At 41.9% G+C, this 26,092-nt stretch overlaps 1 protein-coding gene and 1 long non-coding RNA gene across 2 annotated transcripts in view; one reads left to right on the top strand and one right to left on the bottom strand.

Moving 5' to 3' along the window:
* Positions 1–26,092, bottom strand: part of LOC128833002 (uncharacterized) — a 57,769-nt gene that overhangs the window by 31,332 nt on the left and 345 nt on the right. The window lies entirely within an intron of this gene.
* Positions 20,767–25,668, top strand: DLX6 (distal-less homeobox 6). The gene is made up of 3 exons (XM_054020801.1): positions 20,767–21,381; positions 22,515–22,708; positions 24,438–25,668. Exons 1-3 carry the CDS (start codon positions 21,015–21,017, stop codon positions 24,687–24,689), a joined length of 813 nt encoding a protein of 270 aa, XP_053876776.1. The 5' UTR covers positions 20,767–21,014; the 3' UTR covers positions 24,690–25,668.

Below are 26,092 nucleotides of genomic sequence, written 5' to 3'. Positions count from 1 at the left end.
TCAGTAATGAAGAGCTAAGGACAGATAGATAAATATTCACATTTTAAACACTTAGATATGTGATCTCTTAAATAGTGGTAGCTGAGGAGGTGATGTTTTGATTCACAAGTGGATCCAGTTTAGGCCAGGTTCCAAGCTGTGTCCAAATTCATAACAATTAGATTTCATGAGCTATTGCCATGAGACTTCTGCTACATTTGAACCAGAGTCACGAAACATGATTTAAGTCAGACCTAGAACCCAAACTGTAGGAACAGATCTGTTCTTGAGTCTCAAATCCAATCCATCAACAACCTCAAATTCAAAGAGATTTAGAGACAAGGTTCCAGACATATTCATTTTGGTTCAATTTATATATAGATTACACACACACAAATGACATTAAAATAATGCTAAGGTTGCAAAGTCAAGCATCCAAAAGTTAGGAAATGCCAGAATTAGGGCTGTTGATTAATCACAGTTAACTCAGGCGATTAACTCAAAAAAAGTAATTGAGATTAAATAAATGAATCATGATTAATCATAGTTAATTAATCGCACTCTTAAACAATAGAATACCAATTGAAATTTATTAAATATTTTTGAATGTTTTTCTACATTTTCAAATATATTGATTCAATTACAACACAGAATACACAGTGTACAGTGCTTGCTTTACATTATTATTATTTATTACAAATATTTGCACTGTAAATATGATAAATAAAAGAAATAGTATTTTTCAATTCACCTCATACAAGTAGAGTAGTGCAATCTCTTTATGTGAACATGCAATTTACAAAAGTAGATTTTTTTTACATAACTGCACTCAAAAACAAAACAATGTAAAACTTTAGCGCCTACAAGTCCACTCAGTCCTACTTCTTGTTCAGCCAATTGCTTACATTTATGGGAGATAATAGTGCCCGCTTCTTATTTACAATGTCACCTGAAAGTGAGAACAAGCATTTGAATGTCACTTTTATAACCAGCCTTACAAGGTATTTATGTGCCAGATATGCTAAACATTCATATGCCCCTTCATGCTTTGACCACCATTCCAGAGGACATACTTCCATGCTGATGACACTCATTAAAAAAATACTGCCTTAATTAAATTTGTGACTCAACTCTTTGGGGAAGAATTGTGTCTCCTGCTCTGTTTTACCCACATTCTGCCATATATTTCATGTTATAGCAGTCTCAGATGATGACCCAGCACATGTTGTTCGTTTTAAGAACACTTTTACTGCAGATTTGACAAAACACAAAGAAGGTACAATATGAGATTTCTGAAGATAGCTACAGCACTTGACCCGAGGTTTAAGAATCTGAAGTGCCTTTCAAAATTTGAGAAGGACGAGGTGTGGAACATGCTTTCAGAAGTCTTAAAAGAGCAACACTCCAATGTGGAAACTACAGAATCCAAACCATCAAAAAAGAAAATCAACCTTCTGCTGGTGGTGTCTGACTCAGGCCTTGTCTACACTAATGGGGTAAGTCTACCTAAGTTATGCTACTCCAGCTACACGAATAACATAGCTGGAATCAACGTAGGTTATGTCAATTTCCTGCGGTCTCTACACCATGCTGCATCAATGGGAGACGCCCTCCCGTTGACTTACCTTATTCCTCTCGTTCCGGTGGAGTATCAGAGTCGAGCGCTATGTGATCAATTTATCAGATCTTCACTAGACCCACTAAATCGACCCCCACTGCATCGATCACAACAGCATCGATCCCTGGTAAGTGTAGACATGGCCTCACATGATGAAAATGAACATGCGTCAATCTACACTGCTTTGGATCATTATCGAGCAGAACCCATCATCACCATGGACATGTCCTCTGGAATGGTGATTGAAGCACGAATGGACATATGAATCTTTAGTGCATCTAGCATGTAAATATCTTGCTACACCAGCTACAACAGTGCCATGTGAATGCCTGTTCTCACTTTCAGGTGACACTGTAAACAAGAAGTGGGCAGAATTATCTCTTGCAAATGTAAACAAACTTGTTTGTCTGAGCGATTGGCAGAACAAGAAGTAGGACTGAGTGGACTTGTAGGCTCTAAAGTTTTACATTATTTTATTTTTGAATGCAGGTTTTTTTGTACATAATTCTACATTTGTAAGTTAAACTTTCATGGTAAAAAGATTGCACTACGGTACTTGTATGAGGTGAATTGAAAAATACTATTTTGTTTTTTACAGTTAAAATATTTGTAATCAAAAATAAATATAGAGTGAGACTGTACACTCTGTATTCTGTATTGTAATTGAAATAAATATATTTGAAAATGTAGAAAACATCCAAAAATATTTAAATAAACGGTATTCTGTTATTAACAGCATGATAATCACGTGATTAATCACAGTTAATTTTTTTAACCTCCCAATTAATTGCAATTAATTTTGAATTGCTTGACTGCCCTAGCCAGAATTAAGGTTGCCTGTGTAACCTTAATTCATTTCCCTTGTTCGAATGGATTATAGACTTTAATTATATGATCACATACTATTTTTTTCCATGGGACATGAAAATATTCAGCCTGAATGGTTAAAGTTTGGCACTATAAAAAACTGAAAATAGGATTTTACAATGGGAAGTGTCAGGCAACCTTAATTATATCAGCTCCACTTGTTAGATAGATAGATAGATAGATAGATAGATAGATAGATAGATAGATAGATAGATAGATAGATAGATAGATAGATAGAGGGGGGGAGCAGTGGGCTGGGCATGGTGGTGTGCAATATATCAAATACCAAGGAAGAAATGTGCAAGACAAAGGGTGGATGTCTGCATAAATGTTTCTCCTTAGTTTATAACACATTTCATTTTTCATATTATAAATGCAGTATTGACAATGCTATGTTTTGTTGTTTTAGACTCTATTTGCAGGCAGTTTTCGTGGCTTTTGTCACCTCTTCTTTCAATATTTCTTAGTCAAAAATTCAATCTGGTCTTTCGAAACTTACTCAGGTCTTCTAATCTTTGTCTCGCTAGTACTCTCAAAAGATTGGGTACTATTGCGCACACACGCTGCTCTAGGACCCTGTCTAGCCTAGCGGAAAAGGTGCTTTAAAAAAGTTAGTTAACTTATTTTAATTAATTGATGTTAGCACCAAGATTGTCCTTCTTTACAAATAAGTAAACTGGTCATAATCAACCCTAGACTCTCACCCCAACCCCTCCTCCAAAACCAAAGTGGGGTTTAAACAATGATGCTGTTACTTTGCGGGCCTTTAAGCTTGCATGCATCATCTTATATTTTCTAAAGTCCAACAAAGTTAATACCTTTCGGATGGCTAGGGGTGGGAAGCACAGACACCGGGCTGTGAATCTACCGCATAATAGCAAGTGCTTGGATTGAAGTAGCTTTAATCTCTACCCGCAAATCACAATTTATTCCTTTATATTGACACGTCTGCGGTTTGCCACCTGGCAATGGAAGCCCTGAAGCCAAGGGAGATATCCTGCAAAAAGCTCATTCCCACAGCAGTGCCTGTCTGTGTGATGACCTGACTTCTGCTGTGATCCCCCTTTAGAGATCAAAGCGGGATGAATGCAATTCTTTACACTTTGCATCGCACATCACCACACTCTGGCGAGGGGGTGGCAAATAAGGACGGAGGCAGCATAGAGATACCGGGGGAAATGGAACCCAGCGAGTGTTTAATTAGAGGACACCAGTAAATGCTGACAAGCATTTTCCTATCGAGTAGTTTTTTAAACCCGTACCCATATTGAGTCGTTTCCTTTTCTTATGCATCATGCTAATACCACCCTGGCATGGGGCAGATCCAAACCTCACTGAACTCAATGGGAATCTTGCCACCGACCTCAATGGACTTTGGATCTGGCCCTTCGTGTGAAAATATCCCAGTAAATATCCCAGTGGGCTGAGATTAGGTAGTAGGGCTGGTGCAGGTCGGCACAGGCGGTAGATTCCAAGGTCCATCAGAACTAAGTGTGTGTGTTTGTGTGTGTGTGAGAAAACACTATTAACATGATCGTTTCGATAATGACTTTATTCTGACACAGACACACACAGCTGCTGTTGCTGTTCAGCGATGCAAGGGCAAGGGAACTCGCAGCAGGTTTTCACACTAAAGCACCTTCCCGGGGCATTTTAGTGGTAATCTGACTCCCCCTCCTTCTCCCCCCCCCCCCCCCATCCTGTTAAAGATTCACAATGTTTCGCTTTTACATTCGCTCTGGGTGTCACATTCTCGGGCGCCGCGAACCCCGAATGGGCTTGTACGACTCCATCTTTTTAAAGCCAACCCTGAGAATAAAAGCCCGGCAGATTGTCTAGAAATCGCGGGACTGCGATCAAACTCGCCTCTGTTATTAGTGCATATTGTACACCCCCAGCTGGGGACGGGAAAGCTGTCCCTCCTCCAACGTTTAGTATTTTAACTCCATTACCTACAGGAGAGCCACCCCAGTGCAGCGGAACCGCAGCAGCGGAAATGATGCAGGCGAGTGTGGTGGTTCTGATACACAGAACTGGGTCCCTTACACACACACACACAGAGTCAAGCAGCTAAACTCTCGCTTTAAATGGGTAGGGAATTGTATACAATTGTATCGGCTGATGGTTCTTTGCACACCAAAAAGTATCTAAAGAGCTCATTTATATTGAAAACTGAAGCGATTTCTCTTCCTCTGAGTGTTTCAATCACTTTCCTGACTTTTAACAGCCCTGATGGGTCGCTGGCTGTATTATAATGTTGTTACATTATAAGGCTAATGTAACAACACTACAAAAATGCGTGCCTCGGGAACAGTCAATTAATCCTGGTCTCTAAGCTATTGCATACAGACCGGGAGACGGTTAATTTCAATACCTCCAGAGAGTAACTTTTCTACAAGAATAAATTCAGGGCTCTATCCTGCAAATCTTTACCAGGGGACTAGCCCGTTGACTTCCTTGTGATTCCTCTTGAGGGCAAGATCTACTCCCTTGAGCAAGAGTTGCAAGATCAGACCCCTTATCCTGATGGACGTAGTTCAACGTTTGCAAAGAAAGCATTTTGCTCCCCACAGGGCAGACCGTCCCTTCCCCTGCAGCAGCAAATCAAACTATCTACGCTCACATTCTTTTATTGGAAGGCCAAACTAGCCAGGAGGTATCCTGTCAGCGTAGGGAAGCAAACACAGCCCGTGAGAGGAAAAGAGACTCGCAATGTGTGAACACAACTTAATGCTCCATTAAGACAGCCTGGGAAATACATACACTGAACATGTACTGCACTTTGGGGTTACAATGTTCATTCCAAAGTGGCAACTTGTTAGTTGTGATTCTCCTCCGCAGCTAAAGAAAATCTGAAGAAAAAGAACGAGAGAGAGAGAGAGACAGAGATTTATTGGCCTTCGCCAACAGCTTTTCCATGAGTGTCCAATCCAGTAGAAACTGTGTATATATGCATATACTTTTCATGACAATATCCCCAGAGACCATATTAAATTAGAGTGCAACCTTGAGCCAGCTAGGTGTGTGTTAAGCCAGATAGATGGCGGTTTTTTAGTTTGTTTGTTTTGTTAGGATGTCCCATTTGCAAGCACTAAAAGTCTTGGACTACAATAACAAATGCTTTGTAGAGTGCAAACTATTAATATGTAGTATCAGAGGGGTAGCCGTGTTAGTCGGAATCTGTAAAACGCAACAGAGGGTCCTGTGGCACCTTTGAGACTAACAGAAGTACTGGGAGCATAAGCTTTCGTGGGTCAGAACCTCACTTCTTCAGATGCAAGAGACTTGCATCTGAAGAAGTGAGGTTCTGACCCACGAAAGCTTATGCTCCCAGTACTTCTGTTAGTCTCAAAGGTGCCACAGGACCCTCTGTTGCTTTTTATTAATATGTAATTATTATATATGTACAATGTATTTACATTACCATATCCAAAATTGCCTGTTGGGGAAAGCTGTGTTGTGTATGCTCAGGGACACAGGCATATCCCCAACAGGTAATTCTGCAAGAAACATCATCTTAATCATTTAGAAAAATTAACACTCTTGAGCCCTTGGATTTGTGTATTTAGTATAATCTAATAGCAGCAGTGATTATACTTCAATATTATCTGCAGTGTGATACTTTCAGCTAAAGAGAGATTTAAAAATCAATAATGAAGTCTTGTGCTTGGCTGAATTGGACACTCATGGAGAAGCTATTGGCGAAGGCCAATAAATCAATGTCTCTCACTCATAGTTCTTTCTTCTTCTTCTTCAGGTTTTCTTCATTGCAGACGAGAACCACATCTAACAAGGTGCCACTTTGGAATACATTATACTTGAAGCCAACATGCTAATTATAGATTAATAGGAGGCAAAACTCGGTTGAAATGACATAGTGAAAAAATCCCAGCGGATCAAATTTAGTATGTCACCATATACATTATGGTCACTTAAAATTCTGTGTTTAAGAGGACGCTGCATAATCTGCAAAACCCCATGACTCACTGGCACCAGACTTTGCACAGACCAGTGCAGTTAGAATTCTTTAAAAGTTATTTTGTGGTAAAAGGGCGCTTTGGGAGTTTTTACAGCTTCAGTCAAGGTATGGCCAACGTTTCTAGCCTGATACAGCAGCAGCCTGTAGAAGAAACAAGAAATTGAAATTGTTTAAAAAACCTCTCCTCCGGTTTTTAAACTATTCAGCTGATCTGAAAGTTGGATAAACATCAAGGAAGAACAGAATTATTTATCATTTTAATAAATCTGGTTTATAAATATTGGGCCCGATTTATTTTGACTTTTTATAGCTTTTAAATTATAAATAAACAAACCTCGTTGGGCTAAATATTGAACATTAGTCATGTGCACTAGTACATAGCTGTTTGGTTATGTTTTAGATCTTTTCTGATTGCCAATGTGTTACATGAAGTGAAAATAGAGGATGAAAAATAAGCAAGTGGATAAGAAGTGTAAATACTCCGATTTAAATATTTCTGTTTTAATAGTCTTAGAATGACATATGTTTCCATAATAGTCAACACTTAAAAGCATTGGTAGATAATCATACTTATTGAAAGACTGTTGAAAGATCATTTTTGCAGCTCTCTCTCTCTCTCTCTCTCTCTCTCTCTCTCTCTCTCTCTCTCTAAAGCTATAGACCTACACATAAAACTGTGGGTGGGTGTGTATACACACACAGATACATAAGTTTCTTTAATATGTTTACATGTTCAGTAGCGTTAGCAGCACCAGAATAAATGCCCCTTGATTTACAACACTTCACAGGTATTCCAACTGCTGATGAACAAAAAAATGTATGTAAGAAATGAAGAGCTTCCCCATCCCCTCAAAAAAAGAGGGAGGAAAAGAAAGAAAAGGGGAACTCGATTTATTCTCATTTGTTTATCTCTAGATTTCCCCCCCTTTCTACACATTCATTTGAATAGCTTTCAAGCTGCAAAATGGAAATGTGGCTCCTGCCCTCTATTTCAGCAGCAGCGTCCTGGCAACAGAGCAATTTTCTATCATCAAGGATAAATGGCATCGAACAGAACATTCTGATAAAAAAGAAAAAAAGCTTTAGCCCAAGAAGCCCATGATTGCTGCCCTTCCTGTCTGTCATCCCTTTACAAAATCCTCTCCTCCAAACCTGAGCTGCATGCTGTCAGAGCTAATAATGTCTTCTAAAGAAAAGGGGAAGAAACAGCATTCATGCACAATGTTCCCATTTATTACATAGAGTGCTTATTTAAAAAATTGCAAATATCTCTGTTTGGTTCACTGCAAATTAAAACCAAGATGTAGAAAGTTACATGATGCAACAATTATTAATGTCACATCAGAGCATCAAAACCCCATATCTTACTTTCTACTGATTAATACTTTTTTTTAATGTAGGAAAAGTCCCTTGTTATGAAAATAAAACCACACTAACCTTTCAGGTAAGTTCATGATACTTAAATGCAAAATAAATGATTATTGAAATAAAGTAAGTGGTATATAAAGACTTTGCATATTACCACTTACATTTATGTAGAGTTGCATGGCCCCCAGCTCATAAAAACCCTTTAAGGAAAGTATAACTACAAGGAATTTTAATATTTGAGCTCAGGTGGCATGGGGATTTTATAGTAAACCAGTAATATTGCGTGTCAGAAATCTAGGGCCCGATCCTGCGTCCTTAAGCAAAACTCCCCATAATGGGGTCCTTGGTTAGTGGTGCTAAATTATAAATAGATGGCGGCAGTTCGGGATTGATACTTCGTAGGCTGAGGTTATAACAAATGGAGCTACAGTAAGATTCTAGGTGAGTGAATCTTTCCCAATTAAGTAGTTGTGTGCGCGTACGTGACTGTGATGCACAACACCCACCATTTGCAGAACAGGCTTTCAAAATGTTCACGGTATTAGGTTAAAGGAGCATCTTCGTTTGACAATGGCCATGGAGATTAAGGCAAAAGCCCAAGCCGCAGACAACTCCCTTATGCCTAAATATTGCAGTAAACGGGGGGAATTCTTGCCCTACAACTAGCGGTGGCCCTCAGGACGGGGCGCCTGCTTCTTTAACCGGGGAACGTTTAAAGCTAGTTTGCAGAATGGAGAGAAATCGCGATGCTCACGCCTTATAGGTTGGAGAAGAGTGTGTGGGTATTTAGACAGCTCCTTAAACACGTGTTTTAATTCGTGAATGGCAATAACTGAAATGAGGGGGCCAACAAGAGAGTGATGGTTTCATATGATGTTTTACCTTCTTCTCGCTTCTCTCTTTAGATAACAAGATGTTATTTGTCAGCTGAGATACTGCAGCCCATTAGTCCAACGGGTGGATTACTGGGGGGGGGGGGTGTAGGTGGGGATATCCTAGATTATATGAAAAATCCGTTACTGAGCATGCTCAGTCACTTTTTTCAACAAAAACGGACCAAGGCTGTTTCTTGCTGGGCCTCAGCGCGCATGCCCAATAGTTGAAGTCACACGATAAACTGCCGTGGCTCTGAGAGTTCAGGGGTAGCAGAGCTGTAATAATGCCTAGATGAGGCCTATCAATAATCCCCGATGGCGGCCTCACTCTCTGAGGGGCCACTGACACCAGGCAATGGCAGGCGGTGGTTCTGAAGGGGCAACTGATCAACCAGCTCAAAAATCCACTCATGAAAATGTGGCTTTGGAGCCTGTCTTTGAGGGGATCTGTTAATAAACCATGTGTAGGTAAGGGGGAGGGGAGAGCAAGCGAGATCTGAAATGCGGGAAGGTGGAGGCAATACTAATAGCACATGGAGGGGCAAGCAGATATTTGGCAAGTCCCCTCAAAGCGCACTTCGGAAGGTTCCCTTTGCAGAGCTGGCTGCGGCAGGGCCTGGGGCTCACACTCCCTCCTCGCTTGCAATCCCAGCTCCACCCGTGAGTTCTATTGTCTCTTCTTCAGGTTTCCTCCTTTCATTGCGGCTGTCATAAAACGGAAGGACAGTCCCAGGGCCAGCCACCAGGAGCGGGGACCTATGCGGCCTACACCCTCCCAGGAGAGGTAGGACTGTGCGAGCTATCACCTGTCTCAGTCTAACTGATCCGGTTTGACTGGAGGCACTGGAGCTGTGCTCAGCCTGGGGGCAGGGTGGGTGAAGCAGCCTGGTCCCTTGCACTGACTAAATTTCAGGACGGGTGGCCAGGTCGGCTCTGCCTTCTTCAGGTTTCTGTCAGACCAAACGACGTAAATAACAGCAAGTTTTCTGTCGGTGAATTAAATGAGAGTCTAACTGCACCAAGCAGCAAGGTCCCTCCCTTTATCCGTTTAGACGTGACGTTTTCGCAGATCTCCTCTTTGCTCTTGGGCTCTTATCTCCGTAGCTTTAAGGGGCAGAGATCAGTTGATCTGCCCGAACATGCTTTTGCGTTTGGCAAACTTGGTTCGACAGTTGCAGAAGTTTCCTCGCCAGTCCACTCCGGGCCCGATCCTGCGCTCTCTTCATCAGCCCGATGAAGCTCGTCAGTGGCTTCACTGGGCATGTAAGAAGTGCAGAATCGGGTTTCCTATTATGGGGCGGATTTTCTTCCACTTCCACGCACACACCAGTGTAACACCATTGATTGCAGCGGGTGAGTCCAGCTAAGGGGAGAATCAGGCCCAGTGATCAATGCCTTGAAAACTTGTGAAGAGCTGTTTGCGGGCCAGTCTAACAGGACCTTCCTGAAATCAGAGATGAGGAGGGACAAGGCCCTTAGGACACACCAGCAAGAGCTGAAGTGACACGTCTCTGCAGCGTTTGCTGATGGCAACATTAATGAGAGCTGTGGCTTTCATATAGTCTAGGGGGGTTACTATGTCCTCTAAAACTGCACTTAGGTCATTTAAAACGCTTTAGCCGACTATTGCTTAGTGCCACATAAAAGTTAATGTATTTTTTTTAAGTAATGGAAAAGATTTTTTAAAATCATTTCTTAGATCTTGGGAAACACTAAACAAATTGCTCCTTTGAACGTCCTAGCAGCCCAGCTTCCACTACTGCATGTTAATGACTGGAGGATTAATGATGCTTTTTTACCAACACTTGTCTTCTTGAGCAGTCGACGCAGCCAATTAATATTTTTAATTACCGCTACATGGAGACTAAGCAGAGCCTTTCTGATTTGATTTGACCGCTGAATTGTATCTCCTGTGAAATGAAACAGTCACAACCGTGAGGTAGGACTGCTGCTGTTTTCTTTTCACGCCTTTATAATGTCTTGATGCCACTTTAACGAAAAAAAAAATCTAAAATATCTTAATTACACGTTATTGGGGCATAGACAGTCATTTTTAAAGATATCAGACCGTACTAGGAGCACCAGTTACAAAAGCACACACAGAAAGGAGAAAGATCTAGCAGCCTGTGAAACAAAATTTGCTGTAGACAGAATTAGTACCTAGGGCCCGATCCTATTCCCACACATTCCGTGGAGTTTTTCTATTAACTTGAACGGAAGAAAGATGGGAGTGGGGGCTTTATGATTAAATATCCCTGCCTGTGTAAATATTATACAAGATCACCAGCAAGCAAACCTTGCAGTAACGCTCCTGTTTCCATTTGGAATTTACGAGATTATCTTGTGGTTTTACTTTAAAAAATACTAGTGAAGAATACTCCTTTCCAAGCAGACCCGCCTTGGTGTTCTGCTGAGAGTTCTTTATCAAATGCATACGTTTTGGGATGTGAGTATTTCTCCCCTTTCTTTTGGGGCTAAACCAGTATTATGACATTGTATTAGTCAAAATACTGAGGGAAGAGAAGGTAAAAACTTCAATAGGAAATTTATCTGCGGTGCAAAACTCTTCTGGGAATAAAAGCTCATAGACCCATGACGGTACTGGTGGTGCTGGCTCTTTTCATACACATACTGATCAGCCGTCTGTAATACAATCATTTCCAAAAGTCTGACGTTTAAATGAACAGACAGGCTATTTGGATTTTTGTGTCTGCTTTTCTAAGAACCCGGTCCCTAGCCGCTTGTGCACATGCACAGGAAGAACATTGGGCTAGTGGCAGGTTCTAGATGATGAAAAAAACCCAAGTGCATTCCTGCCCTTTTTTCGTGTGAACTGCAGGACATTTCAGAAATGGCCCAAGAGCAAACCGCTTCCCCCTGAAATGTGCCAAATACCCTAGACCCGATGATGTATGTGTTCCAAAACAATATTAAGAATACATCAGCACATCGGAGTGAAGTGATAACATCATACAGCTGTCCCAGAGATTTAAACTGACCTCCATCCTATAGCAAGCGTTATCTTATTTGTATTCCTCTAAATTATTTTGATCGGAAATTCTGAATCATGAACCAGAGAGCAATGGTATTTAGGCAAAATAAATGAACCCCATTTATTAGCGCTTCCGGCACCATTTCGCCCTCTCCCCCCCCCCCATATCCTTTGTGTTGTTTCTTGTGTTTCCAGGCCTCGGAGAGGTATGTCAGGAAGGCGATACACTACACTAAAACAATGTGAATTCTGTCCTGAATCCTGAATGTGAATGAGGTTATGTGGTGATATGACTTCGCTTTTAACTGTACTTCTCGGAGTATGGCTTTAATTAAATGTCTTCCGGCTCGGAGAGATGACATGTTATGCAAAATATATCCTAGCATGAAATTTACATCCACGATACGAAATTTAGGTTACTTATGTTTTCGTTAAAAAAAACAAACCCCAAACGTTTCTACTTCTTCTGGGCTTTTTTGTTTTATTTCACAGAGAGTGGAAATATTCCAATGGTGAGAAAAAGAAACGGAACGGATCTTTAAGGAAGGAGAGGGGGATCCAACATTTATAAAGGCGCTCGTAACAAAACCTGCCAGGGGCAGAGTGGAGGAGGGCTGGTTTCTCAAATGCAGACAATTCACAAAGCAGGCAAATTAATCCAGATCTGATATGTTTCAGATCCGTCTGTCAGAATCCTTGGATACCTCCCTCCTTTAGTGCTCCAGATACCTGGCCTATCCCTAACCCCTTCCCTCCGTCCCTTTCTTATTGCATTTGTTCAATGCACAATGCTCTTTGTCGTGGGGTGATGATTCAGGGGACCATCCAGATTGGGAAAGGTGACGATCTTCATTCACAGGAAATTAAATCTCAATGTTGTATGTGAGAGCAATTAATCAGGCAGGCGAATTCAATACCCCAGTGAAAGTGAATTAGTGACATTTTGTCAAGAGCTTTTTGCTCTAGATGATCGGACCATGAGGAATTTGGAGGAGACGGTTGCTAAAGAGGCTGTTACTTTTTTTTAAGTCCCAGACACTGGTTTCTGCTTAGATTTTTCTCCAGGGAGTTTTTAGATAATGAATCCCTCTGGGATACCTGTTCCAGTTTTATTTTAAGCGTTGTTTTTTACTCTCTATCGAGATCCTGAAAAAGAAGCAACAATATTGAAAGGAAAAATGGGAACAGCTCATTGCAATCTATTCCAGATAATGAGGACGGCCTGAAGACAAAGTAAAACCACGATGTTTACCTCCCTTAATATTAAATAAACCTCAATAACTGGATTGACTTTTTTCAGTGTTTACTACATTGCCATTCAGTGGTGGGTAAAAGCATCCCTAAAGGTAGAGTAAATAATTGCACTGATCCCAACAAGGGAAATGTGTAGGCATTTGAAGCGCACTAAAAATAAACTGGGGCGAAACAGAATGAAAAGAGGACCTCGCGATAATTTGCTGCAATTAAAGCGTCTGTTTTCACTTGCCAAGGAGTTGGCGATTTTTCAAACGGTGCTGAAGTGACACACTAATCGTGAATTTTACTAGAAGCCCTATGTTTTTAAGAGACACGTTCAGCTAAGCGTCTAAACATTGACGAAATAGCTGCAACTCGATCAGAGGAAGGTATAAGAATTCTTGAAACCCTGAGCGCTAAGTTTGGTTTGGGGGTAGACTGGCTGGTACCGCAGAAGAAATTGTAGCCTGTGGCTGACTTAAAAGAGCCTAGAGTTTATATTAGGTTCTGAGCTTTTCCAAGTCGGGCACTTCGGAGTTTGAAAGTTTGAAGTGTGTTTTTCAGAGGGTTTTTTTTCCCCTGTATAATAAAACATTTATTTCAGCACCACCAGAGCACTAGGGGGGCGTGCCAAGTAAAAAAGCTTTGGAGACATCTTGACAGAGATCTTGAAATATTACCCTTAATTTTTGGAAGGTTTTCAAAAAAAAAAAAAAAAAAAAAAAAAGGGGAGAGGAGAGGAGGAGAGTAGGGGGAAAAAAGAACCACAAGTTTCTCTTGTCTGTCACCCAACTGCTAATAGAGAGAGAGGGCACCGATCATTGACACTCGGGAGAGCATTCAATCTGAAATTGTTTCGAGATAGACTGGAGAATTTCCCCTCGTGAATCTGGGGACAGAAGTGTAAGTGTGTGTGTGTGTGTGTGTGTGTGTGTGTGTGTGTGTGTGAGAGAGAGAGAGAGAGAGAGAGAGAGAGAGAGAGAGAACTGAACACGATGACTCGTGTTGGTGTGTTTTGCTCAATACTCGTATCATGGCTGTATACATGGCAGATATATATTAATAAGAAGCTACCCCTCACTGCCAAAACCACCATGCTTAGCTCCCTACTCAAAGCATTCTATGGGTCCCGCACCGATCAGGTTCCCCAGCCAAGTCGACTCCTGGATCTGGTACCTTTGGAGAAGACAGAATGTGCTAGGCAATAACATTATCTCCCATCCCCTGGCAAATGCGGAGAGCCTCGCAGAAATAGTCTTTAAACCTAATTCAATTGTAAAGCGGATTTTGACTATTAAAAAAAAACCGCTGCAGAGCAACACATTGAATTAATCTGGCTGTAAGGTTTTAATTACAGCGCAGGCTTCGCTACAAATCTGTACAAGAGACAGTGGCTGGCTCTCTGCGGATCTTTCCCTTCTGAATTCTATTATTTTGACCCACGTTACAATACAGAAAGCTGCGTGTGTGATCCATCTGCAGGCTCGGAGGGTTTTTTCCCTCCCCTTGCCACTTCCTTCACACTAGCGGTATGGAAAGCCATCGACGCCTGCCTGTCTGTTATGATGCTAGTGGGTTGAAATCCGGAAAAACCTCCACGCCGCTCTTACTCTTGGACTGGCAGCGTTTAACTCCCCAGCTTCTCCTTAAAATAGCTTGCTTTCATATTGAGGAGGTGACCTCTTTTTGTGGGATCCTTTGCTTCCCACTCAGTTGCTATTAAGGCGATGGCAATATGACATCCTGGCAGAAGAGACCAGTAATGTGTTTTGGGGTAAACAGGCGTATGAGCCTGAAAAGAGAAATGTGATCAGCAGATGTAGGGAGAGAGATTTTGTTTAGCCTTTCTCTGCTCTCTGGGAGCAGTAAATAAATGAAGGCAGAGTCGAACTGCCAAGGAAGGACGGTTTTAATCAGACATATTTTTGCTTATTTGTCGTGGAACCGTCATTCCCGGGCAATTAACGCTTGTGAACAATGTCAAAAGTAAAGTATGTAGGAAACATGCCTCCCATGTGAACCAGTCGCCTTCAGACCGGGCTGTACATTTATAAGCATTTCAGAATGCACATGCATAATTCGTGTATTCAGTTAGTCGAGAATTTACTGTCAATAAAGGCAATACACAATTAACCATAGATAGATAGATAGATAGATAGATAGATAGATAGATAGATGCTGTGTACATATAGCAGGGTTATTTTAATATATCTTTCCCAGCTTATCTCCAGGAGCAGTATTTTCCTCTCTCTCACATGCTTTTTCCCCGGCTTAAATGAATAACCTCCCTTTTTAAACTCCTGTTTTTTCTATATCACCAACAGCTCCATAAAGAAATCATACAGTAATACCGGCCTTTTCCCCCCTCAAAAACTAAGTAACTAGATGCATTGTTCCGATAACTAGAAAATACACATGATAATAGCACTGTGAAATTAGCTCCTATCTGACTTTTCCAACAATTCTTGGGTAAATAATTCCCTAGCTCAAAGGTGTCCATGTTTGTATGTGTTGATGTGGGTTTACCAGCTCGCGTGTTGGCCTGTGGGGGTGTGCTCCGATGTCCAAAATGCGAAGAAAACTGCTTTGAGCCCTTTTTACAATAATACTGTCTAAAACGATCATTCAGTTAGCGCATGTATTTACATGCTTCGGAGTTTCAATTAATTAAAGATTCGATTTCAAAACCACAAACAAACAAACAAACAACAAACAAACAAAAAGCTTCTGGGATTTAGATCCCTGATATAGTAGGGAATACATCTCAAAAGTCCATCCCTATATTGTCAGAATAAGACGTAGTGTAAAGAAAAAGAATAAGAAATACAAATGTGGTGTTTTGTTTTTCTTTGGTGTTGTTGAATGAATGAATGAATGAATGAATGAAACAGAAGCTGCTCGGAGGCATTTAGGAAGACTCTGACTGATTATATAACTCCGTATTATACCCTAAAAATAGATTCCTGTTTCCTGTTGTTGTCAATTCCTTCAAATGGTTGTGTCCGTTGTTTTACATGTAGCTTTTGTGGCAAAGAAACATGACTTTATAGACGTAACAATAAAAATGAGAGAGAGGTGGCTTTGTTAGTATTGCATGCTTTACGTTTTCTTTTAAAAAACTATCAATAGAAGTATACTCGGTATATTCATACATGCATATGCAGATGAGGATAGTGTGTGTGTTTGCATATGTGTAAGAATGAATGTACATCATCCATTTCTCTCCTATTAATTATTTTGTATTTCTTAAGGCCTAAATTCCATCGTGGAGTTTTCTAGATAGCTTTGAGGTTTTTTTCCATCTGGCTGCCAGTACCCGCTTTGAAAACAACAACAACCCATCTCTCTTTAAAATGCCAATTTGCCAGGCTTAATGTTTCAAATACAGTGGCATCACACATGCCTAATGTATTTTATTTCTATAATATGAAAGTCATTGTGTTTCGGTAAAGCGGCAATGAAATCAACATTGGCCTATAATTGACTAAAGGCCGGTTAAAAGTTTGAAATGGTTGTAGTTTGGGGTTTGTGGCAGTGAATAAACATTTTCTGGCACTGGTCTTTCCACCTTGCTTCGGGAGCTCGAATTTGGCAGTCAAAATAAATGTCCAAAAACCAAACAATTAGAAGAAAGATCATTAATGATTAACTGCTGCTTTTCATTTTTGGGAAATATTTGTTAACAGATGATATTTTAAAATGACTCTTTAGCTTTTGCCTAAATCTCAGAGAACCCAGTTGTTGTCTACTGAAAAAAAAAATTCGGAATCTTGAACAGTTCCACCAGGGACTGAAATGTACGAGGAGCTTTTCTACTGAGACTAGACCCTCTCACAACCCATCAAAACTAACTTTGCAAACCTCAGTCCCGAGAGTGTCTGGAAAGGAGAGCAACATTGTCTTTGCTTCAGCTTTGGGAGCAAGGGATTTATTTCTCTGTGCGGATTCACGATTTGCTTATTGATTTTTGATATCTTTTCAAACACTTGAAGTCCACACTAGAAAGAAATGAAGGCTTTTCCCATACCATCTGATTCTTTAGTGACCAGGTAAATTAATACCGAGTTATTTCTGTGAATTCAAAGGCTATTTATACAGGTCTAATTTATTTAGAATCAACCTGGTAACTGAGCCCAACTTGGCAACCATCCCCTTCCCTGCTTTACTAGAGCTTCATACAACACATTGAAGGGCACACACACCAAGATGATAGATAGATAGACAGATTCTGCGTTCAAGACTCTTGTTAGAGACAGAAATTAGTGTGAGAGCCCTATTCAGAAATTTTCTTTCTTTCTTTCTTTCTTTCTTTCTTTCTTTCTTTCTTTCTTTCTTTCCCACCTCCCAAAAAGCTTAGGCCTCAAATCCTGCCTTTCCCTTTGAGAAGCAATATCATCTACACCTGCCTCCTCTCCAACCCCCAAAGAAAGGCTTCGGCCTCCAATCTTCTCCAAATTGTTTCTCTCTCCCCCCCCCCCCCCGAATAATAGAGGTCTCTTCCCGGGCAGGCATCGCCCTCCCTTCTCTGCGGGGGAGAGGACACCCTAAAGCAGTGGGGGCCGCAGGAACAATGGGGCGAGAGAGGCGCAGCCTAGCTCCTGCCGGCGATGAAACCAGAGTTCAGCAAAGAAAAAACAAAAAAACTTTTTGTGCGGCATTACAACAACCCAACTCAGCACTTTCCACTCCCTAAAGGTGTGGTCCCCCCGAACTCGAGGACAAAAAGAAAACAATCAATATTTACAACCACCATCGCTCCTTTTAGTCAAGAGTTATTAACATCAGCCAATCAACCCTGAAAAGCGCCCGCTGCATACTGACACATTTGCCTAATTAAATTGGGGGGAAATTACCAGTATACGGCTTGATGTATTCAACCCTCCTATAGAAAATGCCAGTCCTTACCCTGTAAATTGCTCAAGGGACATCTACATCTAGATCTAGATATACACCTTGAGAATGTGTGTGTGCGTATACACACACACACACCTTGAGCAATAATAAATCACTAATACATAAAAGTATATATACTTTATACTTGTACTGTTATTTATACTCCTATATTATTTTATTATTCTAAAGTGAAAATCTACACACACACACATTCCCCTATGTGTTCTAGATACAGGTGCACACCCGTCACTTAGCCCCAGCTTTAAGATGAAACACAGCTATACCCCTATGTTGCCTATCGAAGAAGCAGTTACTTTAGGCTATTCCTGTCTTTTGTTTGTTTGTTTGTTTGTTTGTTTGTTTGTTTTGCTTGTTTGTTTCAGGACTAGGATGCCTAGTTCTTTCTTAAGCGTGGCATGTAGATTTTACTAAAAAACATGATGTAAAGCGTTCCACCTTTCGCAGGCTCTAAGCCAGAGCTATACAGTTTGCAGCCAGTCCTTTCAAAACAACGTTCTGAAGACATTCCTTAGCCCGTTGTCTGACATCTTTTGTTATGCATGCTTTTGCAGTTGCCGAAAAGCGTGGAGAAAATGGTAGTATGCGCACCTGCAGAAAAACGCCTTCCTGGTGTTAACAACAAGCTGGAGGGTATAAAGCAATAAAACTGCCAAATGTACCTGTTCCTATTGAGTACATTACCTACACCCTATGAATCAAGAGTCCCAATAGGAACAGGGATGCTGGAGCACGAATGTTATAGTCCGCTCTTTCCCTTGTCTTCCTCCCTCTCTGTATTACTATGAGCATTTTTATTCATTGTAGATTTGTAAACGCGTGGATCGGATTACCCTTTCGCGTGTTAACGCGGAACTCCTGTTAAAAGAGGAGAGCAAAAGCGAGACACTTACAACTGCATTCAGAGTTACTGAACCGACTCCAGAGGCTCGAGAAGTTGAACACCGATGGGGGGAGAAAACATCCCGGCCTCCCTAAAAAAAAAGACACCCCCCAATTCCCCCAAATTATCAAATTGCACTATAAACGCCGAGAGATTAGGGGCTATGCACCGAGAAAAAAATAGCTTAAACCCATCGATTGCATGTACGGTGCAATATGCAAATGATGAGATCACGTTCTACCATTTCCACCCCTTTCCTAGGGCTAATAACCGTGCTGATAAGCAAAGCAACGGTTTGTTTGTTTGTTTTTTAAATCCCTCTTGATGTTTCCAAAAGCGATGCGTTTTTAAATATTCTGCAAAGGTTCGAAACAAATCCCCCGGAAATGTCGCTCTCGGAAATAGTGTCAGGACATGTACTTCGTTTTGGATACGTTTCTGGGCTTAGTCCTGAAAGTTGTTTTGCAAATTGCAGCTGCTGGTGGTTTTCAAAGCCCGAAGATTGATCCCATTTCCCAATCTACAGAACTTTCAGTTTTCTCTAGGTTTAACCAATTGCACGTCTCCTTTCTTTTTCTACCTGGGTCCTCTTCGGTAGTGTCTGGCTCTGGAGTTCATGCTTTCTCTAGCTGGACGCGAGGAGATTTAAACAGGGGAAGCAAAAAAAGGATAGATCCACAACAGTGCTGGTTCAAACTAAATGTCTTTCCCCAGTCCATCTTTGAAAGAGAAGTGGTAATACCACCTGGATGTTCAGATATAAATCCCCTAGCAAATAATAAATGGATTAATAATAACAAGGTATGAAGTTCTTTTTATAGAAAAAAAGGAGAGAATTGAAACTAAATGCGGCAGTTAGACAACCATTTTGATAAGAGGATAATTGAGGCGACACTGGTGTATAATTAGAGGATAATTTATGCTATATCCACTTTTATTCCACCTCCCAAAATAAACCCAGTCCATAATCATTACAAGCAAATTGTTCTGAATTTTATAGCAGCAATTTGAACAAAATACTGCAGTTAATCATGGGAGATTTTTGTGTATTCCTGATTAGACGTCTAATTGCCTCCTTCCAGAAAGTAAAAATAACTGTAAAACGACTCTATTTTTATCATTAACAATGTTGACAATAAAATAAAATCAACTGGAATTGTAATCTAAAGACAAATTTAGGAGGAAGGCACTTTTTCTTGGGTAGTTTATATTGTAATCAAGATTTGCCAAACCACTAACCGCATGTATCATTTGCATATATTTGAAAGCATTACAGTAGCTTCTGTTTTCAATAGGAAAAAATGCATTACTGTCAGATCTCCAATGATTCGCTGTTGCAGAGAGCAGGCTGCTCTTCCTAAAATATAGAAAATATTGTCTTGATCAATAAGGAGCCAGTCCCAGGAGGAACGGGGGGCTGGAGCATGCACTTGGGTTCTGTTTGTCCACTTTTAAATTTCCCTTTTCACTTGTGTTTACTGCATGTTTTGAAGTACAGGAAATGGAAACCTAAGGTGCATTCAAACTCTGGGCTGTATAGATGGACTGAAATACCTTTAGTGGGTTAGTAGCTGTGTTACACTTGGCTGTCTGCTACATTGCCTCGACAATGCACACGACACGAGCAAAAAATGCCCCCCGTGACAGCATGCACTCCTTTTGTCTAATCTGCGGCTCGGAGGAAGCGAGCGGCGAGGAAGCCTGAGTTTGCAGAGCCTGGGGGCTGCTGTCTGGCGGGGAGCAGCAGAGCTCCGCGGCAGGGGAAGGCGCGCGCGCACGCCGCCTCGCCGCGCTCTATCCGGGATTTGGAGTTGCCGAAGGTGGGCTAAACTCAGGCTCCCACAGACGCCAGTCGCAGCCTCCGGAATGGTGACGTCAGGGGTTGACTGACCAATGGGGAGGCACTGCCCTTTGGAGACAAACCATTCGACTTGTGGCGTCTCTGCCTCAAGTCTAAAAGCAGAAGCTCAACTTTACCAGCATCCACCTTCAAAAATCTCCGCTTTAAACTCCGCCAGCCAAAAAAAAAACAAAAAACAAAAAACAAAAAAACCAACAACCAAGGGGGGGGGGGAATGGAGGGGAAGAGGAGAGAAAAAAAATCACAGGACTAGCCCCCCCCATCCCTCCCCTCACCCCTCCCTCCGCGAACAAGGCCCCTCTCACTACTGCTCTCCCCCCCCCTCCAAAAAAAAAGCCACCTCACTAATTCCCAGTGCAGGATAATAGGCTCTAAGGTGGCTGGGGAGAGAGCGAGCGCGCGGGGGGCGAGCCGGAGAGATCCGCTCTCTCACTCCCAAACTTTGATGATGACCATGACTACGATGGCTGACGGGCTGGAAGCGCAGGACTCCTCCAAATCCGCCTTCATGGAGTTCGGGCAGCAGCAGCCGCCGCAGCAGCCGCCGCCGCCGCCGCCGCAGTCCCACTCCCAGCAGAGCTCGCCGGCTATGGCAGGCGCCCACTACCCGCTGCACTGCCTGCACTCGGCGGCCGGCTCGCACCCGCACCACCAGCACCACCACCACAGCTCGCCCTACCCCGCCAGCGGCAACTCCTACAACCACCGCTCGCTGGCCGCCTATCCCTACATGAGCCACTCGCAGCACAGCCCTTACCTCCAGTCCTACCACAACAGCAGCGCGGCCAGCCAGACGCGGGCGGACGATGCAGGTGAGCGAGGCCGCTTTCTTATCGCGTTCGGCTCGGTCCTCCGGCAGCCTGGCCGGGCTCCGCAGCCACCGCCGCCAGCCTGCGGGGATCGGCTCCAGCGCTGGCCCCGGAGCAGCCGGGACTCGCGTATTTGCACAGTTCGGTGCTTTCCCTTCGCTTCGCACTGGGTGTGTGCATGGCATGCAAATGCAGGAGCTGGCTTATGCATGGCATACGGTCCCTTTACCTATGCTGACATCCAGGTCTGGGTGGCTTTCAGGAGGCACATCTATTTGTGGGGCTATAAAGCCCGGGGCGTCTATTTTCCAGGGCGACACCAACAGCCCTTCCTGGCTTTGCTGAGATCTCTCCATCCCGAGAGCGCTATTTGGCCGTGGGTTTTGGACTGTTTAGGTGTGAGTGTGTTTGTTTGTTTGTTTGTGTTGCCCGTTAATATACTCGGAGCGCTGGCCTACTGCTCAGCTAAATTTAACGTGAAACTGGCCATTTGCATTTCACCAAGCGCCCGGCTTCTGCAGCCGTCTCTTTATGGCTGGGGAGAAATGCTAGAAGTTGCAGTGATCCCATCCTCAGCTAAGGGATAAGAGACAATATTTGTTGCTCCTTTGTGACACTAGGCAAGGGGATCGGCATTAGGCAAATGTCTGTTAACACCTGATGAGTGAAAGTTTCAAGATGAGTTTGTTGTGTTTTTTTCCCCTCCCGCAGTTAGCAGATTATTTTTATGTACTGATCTGAGCAAAAAAAGCATTGTTAAAGCTGCGACTGGTGATTCACTGACCACCAAACTGGCGACATGAAGTCAATTAGCCGTGTAAACACCTTGATAGCCAGGCAGCTAGTAATCCATTAATTAAACAAATGCTGTGTTTTTGCAAGTAAAACAAGCCACCCAGTACACAGGCACGGCTTCTTTATGTCCGTTGATTCGCACTATTCTAATAAGAGGTATTCCGGTTTGATGCCTTTAAGCACTCAGACCGTGTGCATACTATGGCAGTGGGACTGACACGGCAATGGGATTGTTGCATACGAGCTGTTCCGGGGGGAAAAGAGCAACAAAATGTCCAAGTTAAACAGTCAAGGAGGGTTCTCTGCAGTGGTGACATTTCAAACGTGTTGCTTGCTTGCAGATCAGCAAAAAACAACAGTGATTGAAAACGGTGAAATCAGATTCAATGGAAAAGGAAAGAAGATACGGAAGCCTCGAACCATTTATTCGAGTTTACAACTTCAGGCTTTAAATCATCGCTTTCAGCAGACTCAGTACCTGGCACTTCCAGAGAGAGCTGAACTGGCAGCTTCCTTAGGACTTACTCAGACACAGGTAAATTATGGGAACCCCAAATCACTGCAATCCTGGTCATACAATACAAGGCCAACCAAAGAGAGATCTTCACTAGAAGTACATGATAGTAGAAAAGGTAACACACATGCTACTACTATGCCAAATGTGATGTGAGTTATCTTATTACACAGTACAGAGTAAATGGCTTACTACTGAAATAACTGACTGAATCTGCATTTTCCCCTGCCGACTAGTTATCAAATTTTACCCTTTGATGGCACAACTAGAAAAAATAAATGGATCCAAATTATTACTGCACCAACATGCAATTGTTCGGTTGTGACAAGAGCACAAAACAAAGGCAAGAAAACCTTAGGCCTGAGGCAGAGGTAAAAATAAAAAGCCAGATCGTGGCAACCTATAGAGACAGAGAAAGCAAGAGCGCATTAGAAAATACCTGTAAAATCAATAGTTAATTCATCCTGGATGACTAACTCAAATGCAGTGGTTACCCTTGGGCAAAATGTACAAAAGGTGATAATAGATCTGAAGATCAAAGACAGCCGTGTACAAAATTATAGCAGGTTAAACCATAGTTAAGTGTGGTTGGTGGAGCTGTCCTATCCTGGCTAATTTAAGCTTGAAAGACACGAGGCATTACAGACTTCACAAGCAGGGGTTAGTAACAAATGAATAAATACTATCAATTTATTTAAAACATATTTATGTGCATTTATGACTTTAATAAATAATTTCAATATTTTATATTTGCAATTGGCAACAGTAGCTTACCTGGGCAATTTTTAAATATTGAGCGATATACATTTTGGAAATATGTTTGCTTATTGTACAAATGGCATTTGTTCTGACACACACGAGATGAGGGCCTGATCCTGAAAATCTACAGACAAACGAGTAGTCCCATTGAGATAATATCCTTGCATAAAGACTACCTGCAAGGGTTGCAGGATCAAGAGTTTGAATCTTTAAATTACATCCATATACCGTTTGAACATGGAGGGCCCGATCCTGCAGACCTCATTCAAGGAAAACTCAATTTAGGGGAGTTTTACTTGACTAGAGAGGGTAGGATGCGATCCAAGGTGGTTTATATCAGTTACTCTTTCTGAAAAAGCAATTTCCATCCAAAATTGGTTTTAAAATGACGTTAAAGCACTTGTTCTAGTCAGCCCCTTCCCCAGGGATATAAACAAGGACAGCTTGATGGTACAAATTGTCTGATTCGAGTTTTACTTTTAAAATGCCCTTTGACTATTACTGTGTCTCCTAGCACAGGGTGGTATGCTTCTGTCTGTTTGACCACAGTTTCTCCAAATGATCAAACGACCTCCAAAATACTGAATGAGGAATATGACACGTGTGTGTACATGTGTGTACATGTGTATATTTGTGTGTTCTTATATATATATATATATATATACACATGTCTGTGCGTGTAAGTACTTAAATGTACACACATAGGTAGGTGAGAGAGTGAGAATTACTGGTGGCCTGAGCAAGAAAATAACACTCAATTTTAAAACCTACATCTCGATTCCCAGCGTCACTATTTCTGTTATTAACAATAGATTAGTTCCAATGCTAGCGTGTTTAACCCCCTAAAAATGCCAACTTGACCCCACATCTCCCTCCCTACCATTTGGAAACTCAGGACCCTCTATATATCAAAAATAACCCCGGTCGGGTGCTTCCTGCTGTCAGCTACGTGCTCCTCAGCGGCCTAATCTCTTCCGCCTTTTGATTACAGGTGAAGATCTGGTTTCAGAACAAACGCTCCAAATTTAAGAAGCTGCTAAAGCAGGGCAGCAATCCTCATGAGAGCGACCCTCTGCCAGGTTCCGCTGCCCTGTCCCCGCGGTCTCCAGCTCTCCCTCCAGTCTGGGACGTTTCAGCTTCTGCCAAGGGAGTCAGTATGCCGCCCAACAGCTACATGCCTGGTTATTCTCACTGGTATTCTTCTCCACATCAAGACACAATGCAGAGACCACAGATGATGTGAATAGTCCAAGAGAAATAATCTATCAAGAAGCCCTAGTCTCGACATGGCAAGCAGTCCGCTGTCTTGCCAACGGTGCCAATTTAACAGGCTCTGTGTGAACTTGTATGTGTGGCAAGGAGACAAGGTTGGGGGTTTTTTTGTTTTGTTTTGTTTTGTTCTTTTCTTTTAGTAACCTCAGTGATTGATCTGGAACAGAAAGAGACTTTTTTTTTTCCATGCTGGCGCACATAAGACACTTCTCTTTAGGATATTTTAATTTGGACTCGAAGGAACCAGCCTCGTCGCTTTGGAGTATACTGTCAAAGCAAACTTTTTACAGACTTTTTCCCACGAGAAGAACCTGAGTATATCCGGCAACGTTTTTACTTGTTTAATGAGCTAAAGATATTACTTGATGAAAGGGAGGCTATTCAAGCTCCTGCATTTGTATTCACCAAACCCAGACTGGAGGGGAGGGGGCGCGAAAGTGCTTGAAAAGGAAAATATACTGTACGATTAAAACATTACCACGAAGCAAAAACTGCATGCTTTATCAAAATGGAATGGACAGCAAGCAAACAAGAAGAAACCACTGTCTCTCCCTCAGATCTCTGCCCCCAACTCCCCCCTCCCAAAGTCCCCTGAAAATTAACAGGAAAAGGACAAAGGAGGAACCCACCAAAACAACCATCCTATGGCTTTGAAAGGTTCAGTACTTGATTGGTGGTATTCTCACCAATTCACTAAGCTATAGAGACGTTTATATTGAGCAACCTTTCTGTATATATTGCTGAATTTTAGTTGTAAATATACTTTGTATGTTTTTGTCTTCTTTCATATATAGAGTAAAAGCCACAAAACGTCCCTGTGTCCTGTATTTCTCTATATATTATAAACCACACCCGCTTTAGATAGCTAGCTAGATATTAATACATTTTGTGACATAGAGAGCTATATATCCAACAACAAACCGTTGAAAAGATTTTTCTTAAAAAGAATAAACCCGAGACAATATATATGTAACTATTGCAAAGAGAATCGTGGATGTTTCTAATCGCCCGGTCATTTCTTAGCCTAAGTTACTTCGGTAATTCCAATATTTGAAAAAACATTATGGTGTCATTTAATCTGAGGTTTATCTCAAAGTAAAATTCAGTGCTTTGCATTACTTCCTACACAAGTAGGGCGGAGGGGGAGGGGGAAAGAAAGAGGTGCCCTCCTTTGTTTCTGATTAACAGACAGACAATTAAAGCTGTGCAATATTTTGCAAAGCTTGAAAGGTGCATAGGTATACAATGCACTGACCAGGGCGAATTATATCTTTATTATATTGTATAAAGCACAGAAATAATGAAAATGGAAGTCCTTTCGTCACATAAGCCCCATACTGCGAGAATTAATGGCTAGAGACCTGGGCACCCTTC

Source organism: Malaclemys terrapin, chromosome 2 (genome assembly GCF_027887155.1).
Source record: "Malaclemys terrapin pileata isolate rMalTer1 chromosome 2, rMalTer1.hap1, whole genome shotgun sequence".
Classification (NCBI taxonomy): Eukaryota; Metazoa; Chordata; order Testudines; family Emydidae; genus Malaclemys; species Malaclemys terrapin.
This window is presented reverse-complemented; position numbering and strand designations above follow the sequence as displayed.

Bases quoted from the DNA above. Each gene is read 5' to 3' on its own strand.
- DLX6 (XM_054020801.1), top strand. From the start codon at position 21,015: ATGATGACCATGACTACGATGGCTGACGGGCTGGAAGCGCAGGACTCC. The intron at 21,382-22,514 runs GTGAGCGAGGCC...GCTTGCTTGCAG, and splicing joins GACGCGGGCGGACGATGCAG to ATCAGCAAAAAACAACAGTG. The intron at 22,709-24,437 runs GTAAATTATGGG...TTTTGATTACAG, and splicing joins TAGGACTTACTCAGACACAG to GTGAAGATCTGGTTTCAGAA.